The 16097-nt window shown below is 37.4% G+C and overlaps 1 protein-coding gene across 2 annotated transcripts in view; it reads right to left on the minus strand.

Annotated features, from left to right (window-relative positions):
• The window catches only part of LOC307148711 (uncharacterized protein), a 176058-nt gene that overhangs the window by 52312 nt on the left and 107649 nt on the right, over positions 1–16097 (minus strand). For both annotated transcript variants that reach the window (XM_079854427.1, XM_079854426.1), the window contains 3 exons: positions 8190–8252; positions 8046–8090; positions 7803–7835 (listed from right to left, as the gene is read on the minus strand). In XM_079854427.1, the coding sequence (XP_079710553.1) occupies positions 7803–7835; positions 8046–8090; positions 8190–8252 (141 nt within the window). The remainder of the gene's footprint in view (positions 1–7802; positions 7836–8045; positions 8091–8189; positions 8253–16097) is intronic.

Consider the following 16097-nt stretch of genomic DNA (forward strand, 5'->3'; position numbering starts at 1 on the left):
GGCAATTGACTGCGGGGTACATGTGCTAGAATGATCCCTTCAGTTATGATTTAATGTTTTCTCACGCTCTGCTCTTAGATCTCAGTTCATTGAAAACCTCAACATCTCCACACAAGAATAAAACAAAAGCTTCCTCTCTCTCTGTCTGGATGGCCTCTATGTGAGAGATTAACATTAATCCAGGGCTTATGACATTTAAAATGCCAAGAGCCTTTTACTGCAACAAGAACCTCGAGAAATACAGACCCTCTTCAAGGCACATGGTGCTGAATTCTGAATCTGCTTTATGGCTTTCCATTTACCCATTAACTACCAGTGCTCAGCAGGGTTTAGTAGCCTGTCAATCATTCCGACGGCTTTCAGTCAACGGTGAAAGACAGATCGTTTCGTTGCATGTATCTGCGGATTCATCTACTGTCTTTCATGCGGTGTAAAACAACCATGAATAAAGATGAAACAACAGGAGGCCGGATGTACTGTAACTTCAAGACAAAGTTGGTCTAGAGAACAAAATGTGGATTTTTTTTCTTGTTCATTGTGATGAATAAAAGCATGCAAAATATATGAGCTCTGCTCCCAAACCTATAGTGAGATTCATAGCTTTATAATCCCTGCATAGGAAGTTGCCTTCTAAGAAACTCCTAAGTGAAATGGAAACACTGGACTCACAAATGATTCCAACACAGTTCAGTGTTAGAATGTTAATGACACAATACTGTATACATAAAAAAAAAATTAAACAAAAAATTCAATATACTGAATAGTTTCATTAAATACGGAAAAGAACTTTGCGATTCTCATTTGTCTTTTGTCGTCTGAAGAACGAATGCACGAATCCAATATATTGACTGACGAGCATCTGATCGTTTACATTCACCAAACGTAATGCCAAATTACCGGATCTTAGAAGATTTAGATCTCTTGCAATTTTAATAACTTATCAAGCATGTTTTACCTTTTATTTTCTCATTCACCCACGTTTCTTTAATGCTCAAACGTGGCAGTTACATGTCGAAAGCCATTGACATGGTTTTAAGATTTCAGAAAGCAACAAGTGAAAATAAAATGTTGGTGACTGTTCGGTTGCATTTTAAGATCTTTGAAACGTGGATTTAAGACTTTTAAACGCCAATTAAGGCCTTATTTACAAATTTAAGACATTTTAAGGATCCGCGGAGACCTTGTATTTTAATATACTTAAAAATGTAATTTATTCCTGTTATAACAAAGCTGAATTTTCAGCATCATTATTCCAGTCTTCAGTGTTCAGTTTTATTATTATTATTAGTGTTGAAAACAGTTGTACTGCTTAATATTTTTTTGGAAAAACTTGATACTTTTAATCATCCCTGCTGAGTATTTCATTTTTCAAATCTTTCAATTTTACTGACCCCAAGCTTTTTGAACAGTAGTGCAAGTAAGATTTCTTGCCACATGGAATGGCATAATTACTACTAGTGCATATTTATACATTTAGATTTTGTTCGCCTCTGTCAGTCAGTCATCTTAGATAACTTTCTTTAAGGATAAAAGTGATACGGCCTTGAATTATGCCAAAATTACAGCATCTTAGAAGGCAGCTTACTTTTGCCATTTTGCATCAGCAGTGAAACTAATTTATGTATAGGTAGGCAGCTCACAAGGTTTTAAAAAAAGAGCTTTGTTGTGCAATACATCATCATAAAACAAGTAAAAAAAAAAAAGAAGCAATTCATTGAAGTCAGTTGAGCACAACCATACATTGACTTGCTCTAGTCTGAGCTCAGAAAAACAGCTAATTACCATTTAACAAGAATGCAATTAAAATCTTGAAATGGGATTTAGGTTATAGTTGTTCAAAGATTTTTTTTTTCCTTGGACAGAAAAAAAAAAACCTTAATTACACATCCTTAATTAAAAGAGAACTAGCTCTAAACAACATGCTCCATTCAGAGCCAGTTACAATCAAATTACAAACTAAAGAGGAAACCATGAGAGAATAATCAAACTCTTAAAAGCCAGTTCATATTTGAGTCACCCATCATCGTAATTAGCCATTTCAGAACAGGAGAAACAACAAAAAAGATTCTTTAGTCTTCCTCAATCTTTGTAAATTGGTTTAAAAGGGCCACAGTCATCTCACTTTTCCCATTTAGCTAGAGATTCACACAGCAGGCAGCATCAATTGATTTTGTGCCCTGCTGTCAAATCGCACCCCTCTCCCCACCCCCTTTGATTTAATTGACACCGGCGATGCTGTTCCAAACCTGCAAATTTCTTGCTAAGTGCGACCAGAAAGCTTTCGGCTTCCCGGCTTTCAAAGGTTTTCTTATTAGTGGCCAGTCAGCAGAGATGAAGCTGATGAACAGTGCTGAATTGATGCAGTACACTCTCCACTGTCCGTACTAGGAAATATGTTGGTGCTGGTAGTTCATTTCAACTTGGATGAATATAAAAATACAGAATGAACAAGAAATAAAGAAATCCTAGATTGCGTTTTCATGTGGAAGCGTCTTCCCGGATGTATGAAAGTGAGCGAATTGTTCTCATCGATCATGTGTCTTTTCAAATAAGCATCGAAGTTCAAATTAAATTGAATTTATTATGAAAATTAAGCATTGAACGCTACAGGGTTTATTTTAGAGAAAGTCATTTAGGTGATCTTTTAATGAAACATGGGTAAGAGAATGTGAAATTATTAAGCAGAATATACAAGAAGTTGATAATCGAGTTACTCAAATATCTGCATTTTAACATACGCTACTGTTTCAAAGTTTGGGGTCAGACTTTTTTTTTTTTTTAGGAATTCTTATTTTCATTCAGCAAGGATGCACTAAATTGATCAAAAGTGAGAGTAACAACTTTGTTACAAAAATATATATATATTTCATATAAATGCTGTTCTTTTAAACTTTCTATTAATCAAAGAATCTTGAAAATCACTGTTTCCACAAACCTTTAAAGCTGCACATCTGTTTTCAAAATTGATAATAATAAGAAATGTTAAACAGCTAATCAGCATATTAGAATGATTTCTGAAGGGTCATGTAACAATAAAGACAATGGAGTAATGATGCTGAAAAACAATGGAGTAATGATGCCGAAAAACAATGGAGTAATGATGCTGAAAATTCAGCTGTGGATTCACATGAATAAATGAATAAATATCAAACTATCAAGATATTTATATCAAGTTATCTTTGTCTTATAATCTTACAGACTCCAAACGTTTGAACGGTAGTACAAATAAACATTTGTTTACACTAGTTTTGTACCATAACTATTTTCTACCAATGATAGTTTAAAATGTACGGAGCCCTTAAAGGGACATGGTGATGGAAAAAATAGTTGGGGGATAATACTGTAGCTAATAGCATAGAGATAATAGAAAATACGTTCCATCGCAGAAACTTTGCATTTCCTTGCAAAACTTTTGCGTTTCCCCGAGAAACTTTGCTTGCCTCGCAAAACATTTGTGTTCCTCTGAGAAACTTTGCGTTTCCTCGAGAAACTGTGTTGCCTTGCAAAACTTTCACATTTCCCCGAGAAACTTTGTGGTGCCTCGCAAAACTTTTATGTTCCCCTGAAAAATGTTGCATCCCCAGAGAAATTTTGCGTCCCCTTGCAAAATGTTTGCGTTCCCTCAAGAAACTGTTCCCCACAGAAACTTTGTGTTCCCCCGAGAAACTTTGCGTTGCCTCACAAAACTTTAGAATTTCCCCCAAAAAACTCACGTTCCCCTGAGAAATTGCATTCCCTAACAAAATGTTTACGTTCTCCCGAGAAACTTTCGATCCCTCACAAAATGTTTACGTTCTCCCGAGAAACTTTCGATCCCTCACAAAATGTTTGCGTTCTCCCGAGAAACTTTCGATCCCTCACAAAATGTTTGCGCTCCCCCGTGAAACTTTGCATTCCCCTGAGAAACTGCGTTCCCTCACAAAATGTTTGCGTTCCCCCGAGAAACTTTGCATTCTCTCACAAAATGTTTGCGTTCCCCCGAGAAACTTTCGATCTCTCACAAAATGTTTGCGTTCCCACAAGAAACTTTCGATCCCTCACAAAATGTTTGCGTTCCCACAAGAAACTTTCGATCCCTCACAAAATGTTTGCGTTCCCACAAGAAACTTTCGATCCCTCACAAAATGTTTGCGTTCCCCCGAGAAACTTTCGATCTCTCACAAAATGTTTGCGTTCCCACAAGAAACTTTCGATCCCTCACAAAATGTTTGCGTTCCCACAAGAAACTTTCGATCCCTCACAAAATGTTTGCGTTCCCACAAGAAACTTTCGATCCCTCACAAAATATTTGCGTTCCCCCAAGAAACTTTCGATCCCTCACAAAATGTTTGCGTTCCCCTGAGAAACTTTCGATCCCTCACAAAATATTTGCGTTACTCCGTGAAACTTTGCATTCCCCTGAGAAACTGTGTTCCCTCACAAAATGGTTGCGTTCCCCCGAGAAACTTTCGATCCCTCACAAAATGTTTGCGTTCCCCCGAGAAACTTTGCGTTCTCTCACAAAATGTTTGCGTTCCCCCGAGAAACTTTCGATCTCTCACAAAATGTTTGCGTTCCCCCGAGAAACTTTCAATCCCTCACAAAATGTTTGCGTTCCCCCAAGAAACTTTCGATCCCTCACAAAATGTTTGCGTTCCCCCGAGAAACTTTGCGTTCTCTCACAAAATGTTTGCGTTCCCCCGAGAAACTTTCAATCCCTCACAAAATGTTTGCGTTCTCCCGAGAAACTTTCGATCCCTCACAAAATGTTTGCGTTCCCCCAAGAAACTTTCGATCCCTCACAAAATGTTTGCGTTCCCCTGAGAAACTTTCGATCCCTCACAAAATGTTTGCGTTCCCCTGAGAAACTTTGCGTTCTCTCACAAAATGTTTGCGTTCTCCCGAGAAACTTTCGTTCCCTCACAAAATGTTTACGTTCTCCCGAGAAACTTTCGATCCCTCACAAAATGTTTGCGTTCCCCCGAGAAACTTTCGATCCCTCACAAAATGTTTGCGTTCCCCCGAGAAACTTTGCGTTCCCCTGAGAAACTGCGTTCCCTCACAAAATGTTTGCTTCCCCCGAGAAACTTTGCGTTCCCCTGAGAAACTGCGTTCCCTCACAAAATGTTTACGTTCTCCCAAGAAAATTTCGATCCCTCACAAAATGTTTGCGTTCTCCCGAGAAACTTTGCGTTCCCCCGAGAAACTTTGCGTTCCCTCACAAAATGTTTACGTTCTCCCGAGAAACTTTCGATCCCTCACAAAATGTTTGCGTTCTCCCGAGAAACTTTCGATCCCTCACAAAATGTTTGCGTTCTCCCGAGAAACTTTCGATCCCTCACAAAATGTTTGCGTTCTCCCGAGAAACTTTCGATCCCTCACAAAATGTTTGCGTTCCCCCGTGAAACTTTGCATTCCCTTACAAAATGTTTGTGTTCCCCCGAGAAACTTTGTATTCTCTCACAAAATGTTTGCGTTCCCCTGAGAAACTGCGTTCCCTCCAAGCGGCAACCTCCCCGTCTCTCTCTTGAAACCAACACGGAAGTGAGTTAAACTGCAATTCGTTGACTGGCCGCTTGAGGCTGTTGTCAGAAGTGAGTCAAATCTGTATCTCCCCCATGTTAAAATGGCAAATTTTACAGCAGAAAAAAACGTGTTTAAAGCCTGGTGTCTGTATGTGGATTTGGTCTATACAGCTAATTTTGCCCTTCATAACAACTGTGAGGGGGGTGAATTATTTTATAACTCGTCCGTTTAGTTGATTAATATTTAAATTTAAGGGTGTGGCCAAGCCACTTGAGTGACAGATGGATTGCCGCTGTCAGTGCTAGCTGTTTGTCTGCTGTTACTAGCCGTCACTTCACCTCAGCAATGTTAGCTGCTGAACTTGCCACCTCTGCAGTGTTTGTGCTTTTTTTCGGGATTATTATTTCATACGATTTAATACTTGGGTAACGTTACAAAGCCCACGTCTTTGGATTCAGTCGTTATTGTTCGAGAGAACAACCAGCGCTGTATTTCAGTTGTTTTCCTCTGTGAACATGCACTAATGGATGTCTGACAATTTCGTTGCTTTTTGGGGTTTTCAAATTTAAAACGTCAATAAATGCTCGTTCGTTCTGCTCCCATGGAACAGATGGATTATAATATGCTTATGTTAAGTTACCGTCAGATGAAATCATGCAGGCGTCGGCGCTTTCTCCGTCCGTGAATGAGCGCGGATTTTCTAGCGCATTTACTTGCACTTCAAAGGCAATATATCTATGGTTTAACGGTTAAACCATAACCCATTTGAGAGACGGCCAACATCAGAATTTAAAATGGACTGAATAAGCTCTATACGAACTTGAGCGATGCCGCGCTGACGGACCATGAAAGAGTGACGGACATGTAACTTATGCACATAAATCACTGTCACACACAAACACTCTCGAAGTAATACACAGTCTCACTTGTAGCCATGTCTTTTAACTAGTATAATATTTCGAAGGGCAAAAATAGGAACGTTTAATTGGCTTTTTACATCATCAGCTAACTCGATCACGTCGAGCTAGGTGATTTCAGATAGCCAGGCTTCAGCTCCACTCACGCCCCGCCTGTTTGTCTATTTTCTGTTATCCGGGAGTGACGCAAGGCCAAGATGGCGACGGCCGGCTCCGCCCACTTTAGGCTTCAAAAATGCTCTTCAGAAACCTACGGGTGACGTCACGGACACTACGTCCATATTTTTTTACAGTCTATGGTTCCCTCATAAAATGTTTGCGTTCCTCTGAGAAACTGCGTTCCCTCATAAAATGTTTGCGTTGCCCTGAGAAATTGTGTTCCCTCACAAAATGTTTGCGTTCCTCTGAGAAACTTTGCATTCCCTCACAAAATGTTTGCGTTGCCCTGAGAAATTGTGTTCCCTCACAAAATGTTTGCGTTCCTCTGAGAAACTTTCGATCCCTCACAAAATGTTTGCGTTCCTCTGAGAAACTTTCGATCCCTCACAAAATGTTTGCGTTCCCCCGAGAAACTTTCGATCCCTCACAAAATGTTTGCGTTACCCCGTGAAACTTTGCGTTCCCCTGAGAAACTGCGTTCCCTCACAAAATGTTTGCGTTCCCCCATGAAACTTTCGATCCCTCACAAAATGTTTGCGTTCCCCCGTGAAACTTTGTATTCTCTCACAAACTGCTTGCGTTCCCCTGAAAAACTGTGTTCCCTCACAAACTGTTTGCGTTCTCCAGAGAAACTTTGTATTCCCTCACAAAATGTTTGCGTTCCCCCGAGAAACTGCGTTCCCTTACAAAATGTTTGCGTTCCCCCGAGAAACTTTCTATCCCTCACAAAATGTTTGCGTTCCTCTGAGAAACTGTGTTCCCTCATAAAATGTTTGCGTTGCCCTGAGAAACTTTGCATTCCCTCACAAAATGTTTGCGTTGCCCTGAGAAATTGTGTTCCCTCACAAAATGTTTGCGTTCCTCTGAGAAACTTTTGTGTTTTTTTCCTGAGAAACTTTTGTGTTTTTTTGCAAGAAAAACGCAAAATTTCTCGGGCGAACGTAAAAGTTTTGTGAGAGAACGCAAAGTTTATCAGCGGAACACAAAACACTTGCAAGGAAATGCAAAAGCATTGACATATAAATTTTCTTCCCATCTAATTTTTTTTCATCATGTCCCTTTAGGGGCTCTGTAAAAATGAAAAGTTCAAATGAATCCTAGAGCACTGGCTCTGAATCATTTATCGGAGTGGTTTATGGCATGAAGGCCGATGTGTCTATATACTATGTAGAGAGCATCTGCATGCATCAGAACCTCTGGCTGAACCGGTACAGTACTCACAGGGCCCGCCGGTCCTCTGGGTCCTTCTTCACCCTAAACGAATATTAATAAAAGACACACAAACACAAAGAAATTAAGTCATATGAACCACAGGATTCATTTAATCTGATCTTCAGTCAGTCAAATATGTCTACCTGTCTGAGACTACAAAGATTCGTCAAACAAGTGAAAAGATCACCCTCCTTCCAACACACACACACACACACACACACACAACTAACAAATAAAACATGCATTACACACCTTTTGACCCTTTATTCCACCGGCTCCCTCCAGGCCAGGCAAACCCTGTGGAGTGAAATGTTAGAAGAGATGGATTTATCATGAGGTAAATAAACACACAAAATCTGATGGAATTTTTAATCAGGCCTCTGAGATGTTTCATACAGGGTCTCCTCTATCACCCTTCTGTCCATCCACTCCTGTGACACCCGGGTCACCCTTCACCCCCTGAAAAACAACAACAACAACAACAACAACAACAACAATCACACATATGCATACAACACACTGTAAAAAGTGAACAGTTGGATCAACTTTAAAAAATTACTTCAATTGGTAACACCTAAAGAAATTAAGTTTTCTCAACTTAAATTATCACGTTTTATCGTGAAAAATCTGATAATTTAAGTTGAGAAAAATTAATTTCTTTAGGTGTTACCAATTGAAGTAATTGTTTTAAGTTGATCCAACTGTTCACTTTTTACAGTGCACATGAACACAGATAATATTGTTGAGGGGTCAACAACATTCTTAGGGGGTAACCAATGGCACAACATATTATTTTAATTTTTAAACTTTTAAAATGTTACTGTTATTGTAAGTTATTATTGTTTATTTTAGAAATTCCCTCACACAAACATACTTTATTAAATATTATAAATGCATTACAATAAAAAAGTTTGAAGTTGGTAAGCTTTTTTATGTTTTGCTCACCAAGATTGCATTTATTTGAACGATTAATATTATGAATTAAGATGAATTAACTATTTTACTACATATTTAAAATCTAAATTTATTTCTGTGATGATAGTTAAATTTTAAGCATCATTACTGCAGTCTTCAGTGTCACATGATCCTTCAGAAATCATTCTAATATGCTGATTTGGTGAAAAAAAATAATTTTTTTTAGGATTCTTTGATGAATAGAGTTTAAAAGAACAGCATTTATTTGAAACAGAGATATTCTGTAACAACGTAAAAGTCAAGGATGCACTTTTAATGCATCCTTGGTGAATAAAAGTATTAATAATAATAATAATAAAAAAATCCTATTGTCCACAAATGTTTGAGTATATGTATTTACATATGTATGAATATGTATTTGTTTATTTTATATATGTGTGTAAATTTAAAGCTCATCTTTAAAATACTGAATAAAAATGACAATATAAAATATATAAGAAATTGCAAAAATTATTGTAAATAATAGAATAACAGAATCAAAATATTTGAAAGACGAGCATAAATAAAGTGATTAAATTTCAACAGCACTTCACTGACTATAATTTATTTTCCTGACCTTTTTTTCAGGCCAGGAAAATCACAATTTGTAGCAAAGACTAAACTGCAATGAATGTGACACTCAAAAACACATCAAGTTATGACAAGTCAAAGGGGGGAAAAAACACAAAAGACAACACCATTTCAAATAAAGCAGAAAACACTAGAAACAATCTGAAGCTGTAATATGTGGGATTCATTCATGCTGTGATGCATGCAGGGAGTCTAGAATCCAGCACCGCAGATATCACAATCTTTTTTCTGGTGGGGGTGGTTGTGTTGATGCAGTGTTATATGGCACAGTCAAACCGGTCTCTGAACTCTTATTTGATCTAACTTCCATTTCACAAATGTTCTCATGTTTGCATAAATCACACATGGTGGTTTACCACTTAATTACAGCCACTAAACATGAAATCAATGTTCCGTAACTCGCCACAGCACATCAAGTCACACAGATAGGACGTGAATTTATCGGCCAATAGATGGCACTTTCTCACTGAAGATGAATTCCTGTCTTACTCTGCGTCCATTTTGAGATGCTGTCCTCTCTCTAGACAATGCAAACTGGCAGACGTGACAGCAGTTACTGTATGGAGTCTGAAAACCATTTTTGGGTTGGATACTCCAATTACACAGGGTTCCTAGTTAAATGATATTAAGATGAAGGATTTAGAATTGCATGCCGTGTTTTACCACCAATAACCACATTGAGAGAGTGTTTTAGGAAGTGTTGGAGAGAAGGGACCATCACAACACAATCATGTGGTGTTTTTACTGGTACGCACTGCATACTGTACACTGTTCGGCATGCGGTAGAGTCTGACGCATTAAAATTCCTGAGAGGAGCTCCTTGGAAAGGTAATACAATTTGTCTACTCAACCTGGAAAAGGCATTTTCCCCAAATTGTACAAGCTTTTCTTTTCAATAAAATTGCTTACAGGCACAACCAAGCAGACACAAAAGATACCAGTGTGTTTGATTTAATGCCAAAGCTCACAATCTCTGTTCTTCTCTGTAATTGCCACCTCTGATCAGATTGCTGTCTGTTTTGATTGCATCTTTGAGGGCTCTGCTCTGCACTTTGCAATTCAATCAGTAAAAAAGCACCAAAAGCTTTAAGTTATATTCGAAAAGTTGACATATGTTTTCACTGTTGCTTTAAATACATTAGAAATTCATGATTTTTTTTTATTATTATCAGCTTTCTGAATGTTTCAATCTCATGATGAAATTTTGAGAGAAATATGGAAATAATAGCCTTCCCTAGTATGTCCCCAGTGTTGCATAGCATTAAGAACCTCATTTAATTAATAATTTCTTTATTGAATATCATATCATATCATTGGATTCTATTATCTTAAAACACAATTTATTCAAAAATATAATTAAAAGCTGTCCTTATAAGTTTCCTTGAACAAAAATAAACGTTACTAATTAAATACATTTAAAATAATGAAATAAATGAATGGATAATTTCATAAATAACATTTTAAATAAATACATTTTAAATCAATTAAAAATAATATATTATGTTTCAATTAGGGCTGTCAAACGATTAATCGCGATTAATCGCATCCAAAATAAAAGTTTGTGTTTACATAATATATGTGTGTGTACGGTGTATAATTATTTTCTATATATAAATACACACACATGCATGTATATATTTAAGAAATATTTGCATGTATATACTGTGTATATATATTTATATTATATATAATTTATATTATATATAAATATTTTATATATAAATAACACATTTTTCTTAAATATATATGCATGTGTGTGTATTTATATATAGAAAATAATTATACTCCATACACACACATATATTATGTAAACACAAACTTTTATTTTGGATGCGATTAATCGCGATTAATCGTTTGACAGCCCTAATTTCAATTCAATTTTAAATACATTTAAAAAATTACATAATTTTTTTTTTAAATAAACGGACTTGAAGGACACAATGCTAATTGATATCAGCTATAAAAACAATAAAATGGCTGCTCGTTTAAATTATCCTGTGGTCGCTTTAAACTATATGAAAATGCATTTTCAAATTTTATTAGAGTTGTGGTGAAACTTCATGGAATAAAAAACGATCTAAACGATCAAATACACACAAAAATATATAAAAATGAACAGCTTGGGTAGTATTCAAAGAATATTCAACAAACAGTTGTTTATGTCTTAAGTGGAGGTAAACAGTTGAGAGAAAATATGACGTTTAGCAGTATATTATATCCATGCATTCAGTCTTAAAGTGACAGCAGTTTAAAGGAGAACTCCGGTCAATTTTAACATTGAGCTCATTTTATTGTACATTTGGAGTGCTGTCAATACAGAGAACAACGACAAAAATCGGTGTTGCCTACACCGAGTTATTCTATTTTTAAAATTTGCACCCTGTTGACTTCAATGGGGCAATGTTTAAACCTGCTTTTAGCCTCTTAACATCCTTGATGTGTCATTACAAGTGCACAGAAAATGTGAGTGATTCCTTCTGAGTGAACACGAGTGGATCTGACTGCAGTAGATGTGAAAGATATGTATAAAAATGATGTTATTTAAGCCAGCGCAAATACCTGTTTACATCCTGTTTTTCGGTTGAAGTCCAAAGTAGTCGATTACCGAGTTCACGCGCATAGGTTTCGTTACCAATGATCACGCGCGTGAACTCGGCAATCGACTACTTTGGACTTCAACCGAAAAACAGGATGTAAACAGGTATTTGCGCTGGCTTAAATAACATCAATTTTTTACATATCTTTCACATCTACTGCAGTCAGATCCACTCGTGTTCACTCAGAAGGAATCACTCACATTTTCTGTGCACTTGTAATGACACATCAAGGATGTTAAGAGGCTAAAAGCAGGTTTAAACATTGCCCCATTGAAGTCAACAGGGTGCAAATTTTAAAAATAGAATAACTCGGTGTAGGCAACACCGATTTTTGTCGTTGTTCTCTGTATTGACAGCACTCCAAATGTACAATAAAATGAGCTCAATGTTAAAATTGACCGGAGTTCTCCTTTAATAAATAGTCTAATAAACCTCAGTTGCCACTTGTCAAGTTTAGTTCTGGGTTTTGGTTTCATGTTCATGTTGTCTTGTCTATTGTTTAGTAATTCTCATAGTCTTAGATCCTGGTCGTCGTGTGTTTCCCCTTGCCCTCCTGTGATATTGTCATGTGCTTTCCCTGTTCATGTGTCATGTTCTGATTGGTTGTTCAGCTCATGTGTATCTCTGTTCTGTTTTGTGATTGGTTAATTGTCTTGATTGTTGTTAAGTGATCTTGTTAAGTGATTAGTTTGCATATAAATAGCCCTCATATTGCCATTGTATTTTGTCTAGCTTTCTGTTGGTGAGTGTTATGTTTTATGTTAATGTTTAAGTGAAGTCGTTAAAAGTCACATTTATTTGAAGAAAGCTACAAATGGGTTCTTACTGCAACTTGCCTCAGTGGACTTTGTTACAGAGAACCGTAGGTATTGAGTTGCTACCTGCTACCGAAAGTACGTTAATCACAAAGCAACTCCCTAATGAAGAGCAGAAATTATTCAGCTCTGAACTCTTGCACTATGAGTCTGCCAAAGCGCCCCCCCTCACAGTGTCAGGACAAGCGTATGCAGACTGCTACACTGTTCTCAGAGTCCAGTCACAGTCCAATGCCTGTGTGAACGGGTGGAGATGACACACACACCGCTCATAAGAGCAAATTGGAGTACTGCATAGTGCATACACACTCTCTTTCTGTCTGAGCTCAAAGGTGCAGTGAAGCAAAAAGCCTCTCCCTCTGGTCCTCTTTGTCAAGCACCAGCACCCTCGCCAAACCCCTGTGTAATCCTGAATCCCTGTGTGAAGATTTATAGGAAATGTTCTTGCTGAGGGAATAGTCTTTTACGGCCAGCTGATGATAGACGGTCACTCGTGATCAGTAATAAAAGCCACGCAGAATGGGCAGAGTCTGAATAGCTCTACTGTGAGCTCGACCACACAATTGCTTTTCTCACTTTGGGCTCTCCTGCTGAGAAAAGCAACTTGAACCAAGATGGTTCACTGGTCTTGCAGCTTGGCGAAACAGCAGTTTTATAGTCCAGTTAGACTCCCTGCCTCACCACTCTAAACCAATCAACAGGCAAATCTGACCAGCTGACGAGGGCCCAAAACCCTTTTAAAATCAGTAAATGCATTTACACTTCCATTCGTAAAAGCAGGTGCTGTGTGCACATTTGACCATGTCAACTTATAAACTCATCTCACACATACTAAAACACTTTTTAACTTTCCAATATGCATACATCTTGGAACCATACATTTTTTTTCTTTGCCTCAACTTATATATTTTGTTTGATTAACATTATGTGGTTGAAAGAAATTTGTATAAAAAAAGGTAAGGCTGAGGCTAATTTCATTTCATTTCATGGCTAGCATTTTATCTTACACTAACTTTTACAGAATATAGTTGAACAATTAATCGTTTATAAACACCCACACAATCTCAATCCTAAATGACAATGATTCTTTTGTCTTTGACAAGTCACAGCTGAACATTCAAATCTGCACTGGCACTGCCGCTGACCCAGAGAGAGCAGTTTTCAAGTATAGATATGAAACAGCTTCACAAATCACAGTCTTTTCCAACCACAGTACCGTTATTTCTGTGTTGCAATAGTTCAAATAATCACAGAAGTACTGTGATAAAAGTTTACAGTTCTGATACAAACACTGATGTCTACAGTAGCGAACACCTTTTGAAAGTAACCTGAAGCTTCAAATAAAGATTGTATCAATTACATCGTTACACCAGTAGGTGGCGAAAAGTGACAGTTAAAAATGTATTTGTCCAAGAATTCAAGAGATTTGTTCAAAAACACTGATTCATCCTATAATGAAGCAAGTGAAGTCTTATTGAGTGAGTCATTGAATCATTCATTCAATAGATTCATTCAAAAACACTCATTCATTGAATCATTCATTCAGTAGATTCATCCAGTAATGAAGCAAGTGAAGTCTAACCCTTATTTACACTGCACACGTCTGCGGTGCATTACGGCACCGACAAGGTTTTGTTCCATCCTCCACGCGGTGCCAACTCACACCAGGAACATTTCAGAAGCGAAGCTTGTAAAACATATAGTTTTTCTTGATTTTTCGTGTTTTTTCTAGATTTTTGGGGGTCTACCGTGGTTTAGTTGGCTAATTGTTATGTTTTACCCAGTTTAATTGTCTTTATTGTTGTGTTTATTTGTTGTGCTGTAGCCTACAGACAAAGTTAATACACTTAAAAGTCCTGTAATGAACGGCAAGGATAAAAGATTTGTGTGTTTTAGTCTTTTAAAATACATCCTCAATTAACTTGTATCTATATTTCACATACAGTGCCTATGAGCATGAGGAGAACACTGGCTTTTGGACATGGCTTGGACGTGGCGTCCGTCAAAAATAGACTAGGCGCCCATCTTTAGCGAAGCGTCGCGGACAGCGTGGCCGCGATCAGCTCCGGTAGCCACGTCTGTTCTCATTGTTCTCGCGGTACTTTGATGTCATACACCGATTGGTCTGCACAGCGCCAAAATACCTTTTATGAGTGAGTCATTGAATCATTCATTCAAGAGATTTGTTCAAAAACACTGATTCATCCGATAATGAAGCAAGTGAAGCCTTTATGAGTGACTCATTGAATCATTCATAAAGAAATGATGCCACAGATTTCAGATTTAAATGATGCCACAACTGACCCTTAATAATAACAGATAATTTTACATAGTTAATGTGAGTAAAAATGTATAATCTTTTTCACAAAACAAGTTAGATTTAATACCCAACAGTTTTAAAACTTTCACTAAGTCATATTTTGTTAAGTTAAAGTGGTTCTGGAACAAGAGAGAAATAAATAAATAAAAATAACTTGGTTATAGTTTAGTGTGATGCAATGGGAGTCTGGGGTGAGCAAAGAGTTTAACAAATAAGCAAGTGTTTAATAGTTCTGAAAACAAGCCAGCAGCCTTTCTGATTGACTGTCTTGTGTATTTGTATTCCTAATGGTCCGTGCAAAAATACCAGAAACCCAGAGGCATTTTTTATTCAATGAAAGGACCACAGGAAGGTCAAACATTGACAGACGGCCCTGACACTGTGTGATACAGCCTGACTTTAAACGCAAAGCCAAAGGGTCCAAGCCCCTGCGAGACGATGAGGAACATTTCATCTCTGAATTCAGCTCATCTAGAGGTTAAAATAAACTTCTCTCCACACAATGGTTTGGAGTGTGTGCATATTCAAACATAAAACTCAATCTGAGTGTCTCAGGATCATATGTTTTACCGTATAGAAACATTACCAATGTACTGTATTGACCACACAATATTAGTACAAATAGTAGAAAAATAGTTCCAACAGATTTAGCTGTGGTACCGAAATTGATACTGAGAACCGTACAATTTTAATGGTATTGGTACTGACTACTGGAATTTTGGTATTGTGACATCCCTACCCAAGCCTGCATCATTTGTCCCTCCAAAAACAACGGAAGTTAATATGTCAGATGGGTTTGTGTGGGATCAGGTAAACAACGCCCATGGTTACTTTGTCCATTTAACTACACCGAAACAGTAATTACTGTCACTTAGAGGAAATTAAGAAAGATTATTTTGATCTAAACTGGCCACTAACAGCCGAACAATAGTACAAAATTAAACTAGTGTTTAGACATCACACTATCTGGACGATAAACAATTGTTAAGTCACTTTAATTACTGTACTTGTCAAACGAGGGACTTGA

This window comes from Squalius cephalus, assembly GCF_949319135.1.
Source record: "Squalius cephalus genome assembly, chromosome: 21".
Classification (NCBI taxonomy): domain Eukaryota; kingdom Metazoa; phylum Chordata; class Actinopteri; order Cypriniformes; family Leuciscidae; genus Squalius; species Squalius cephalus.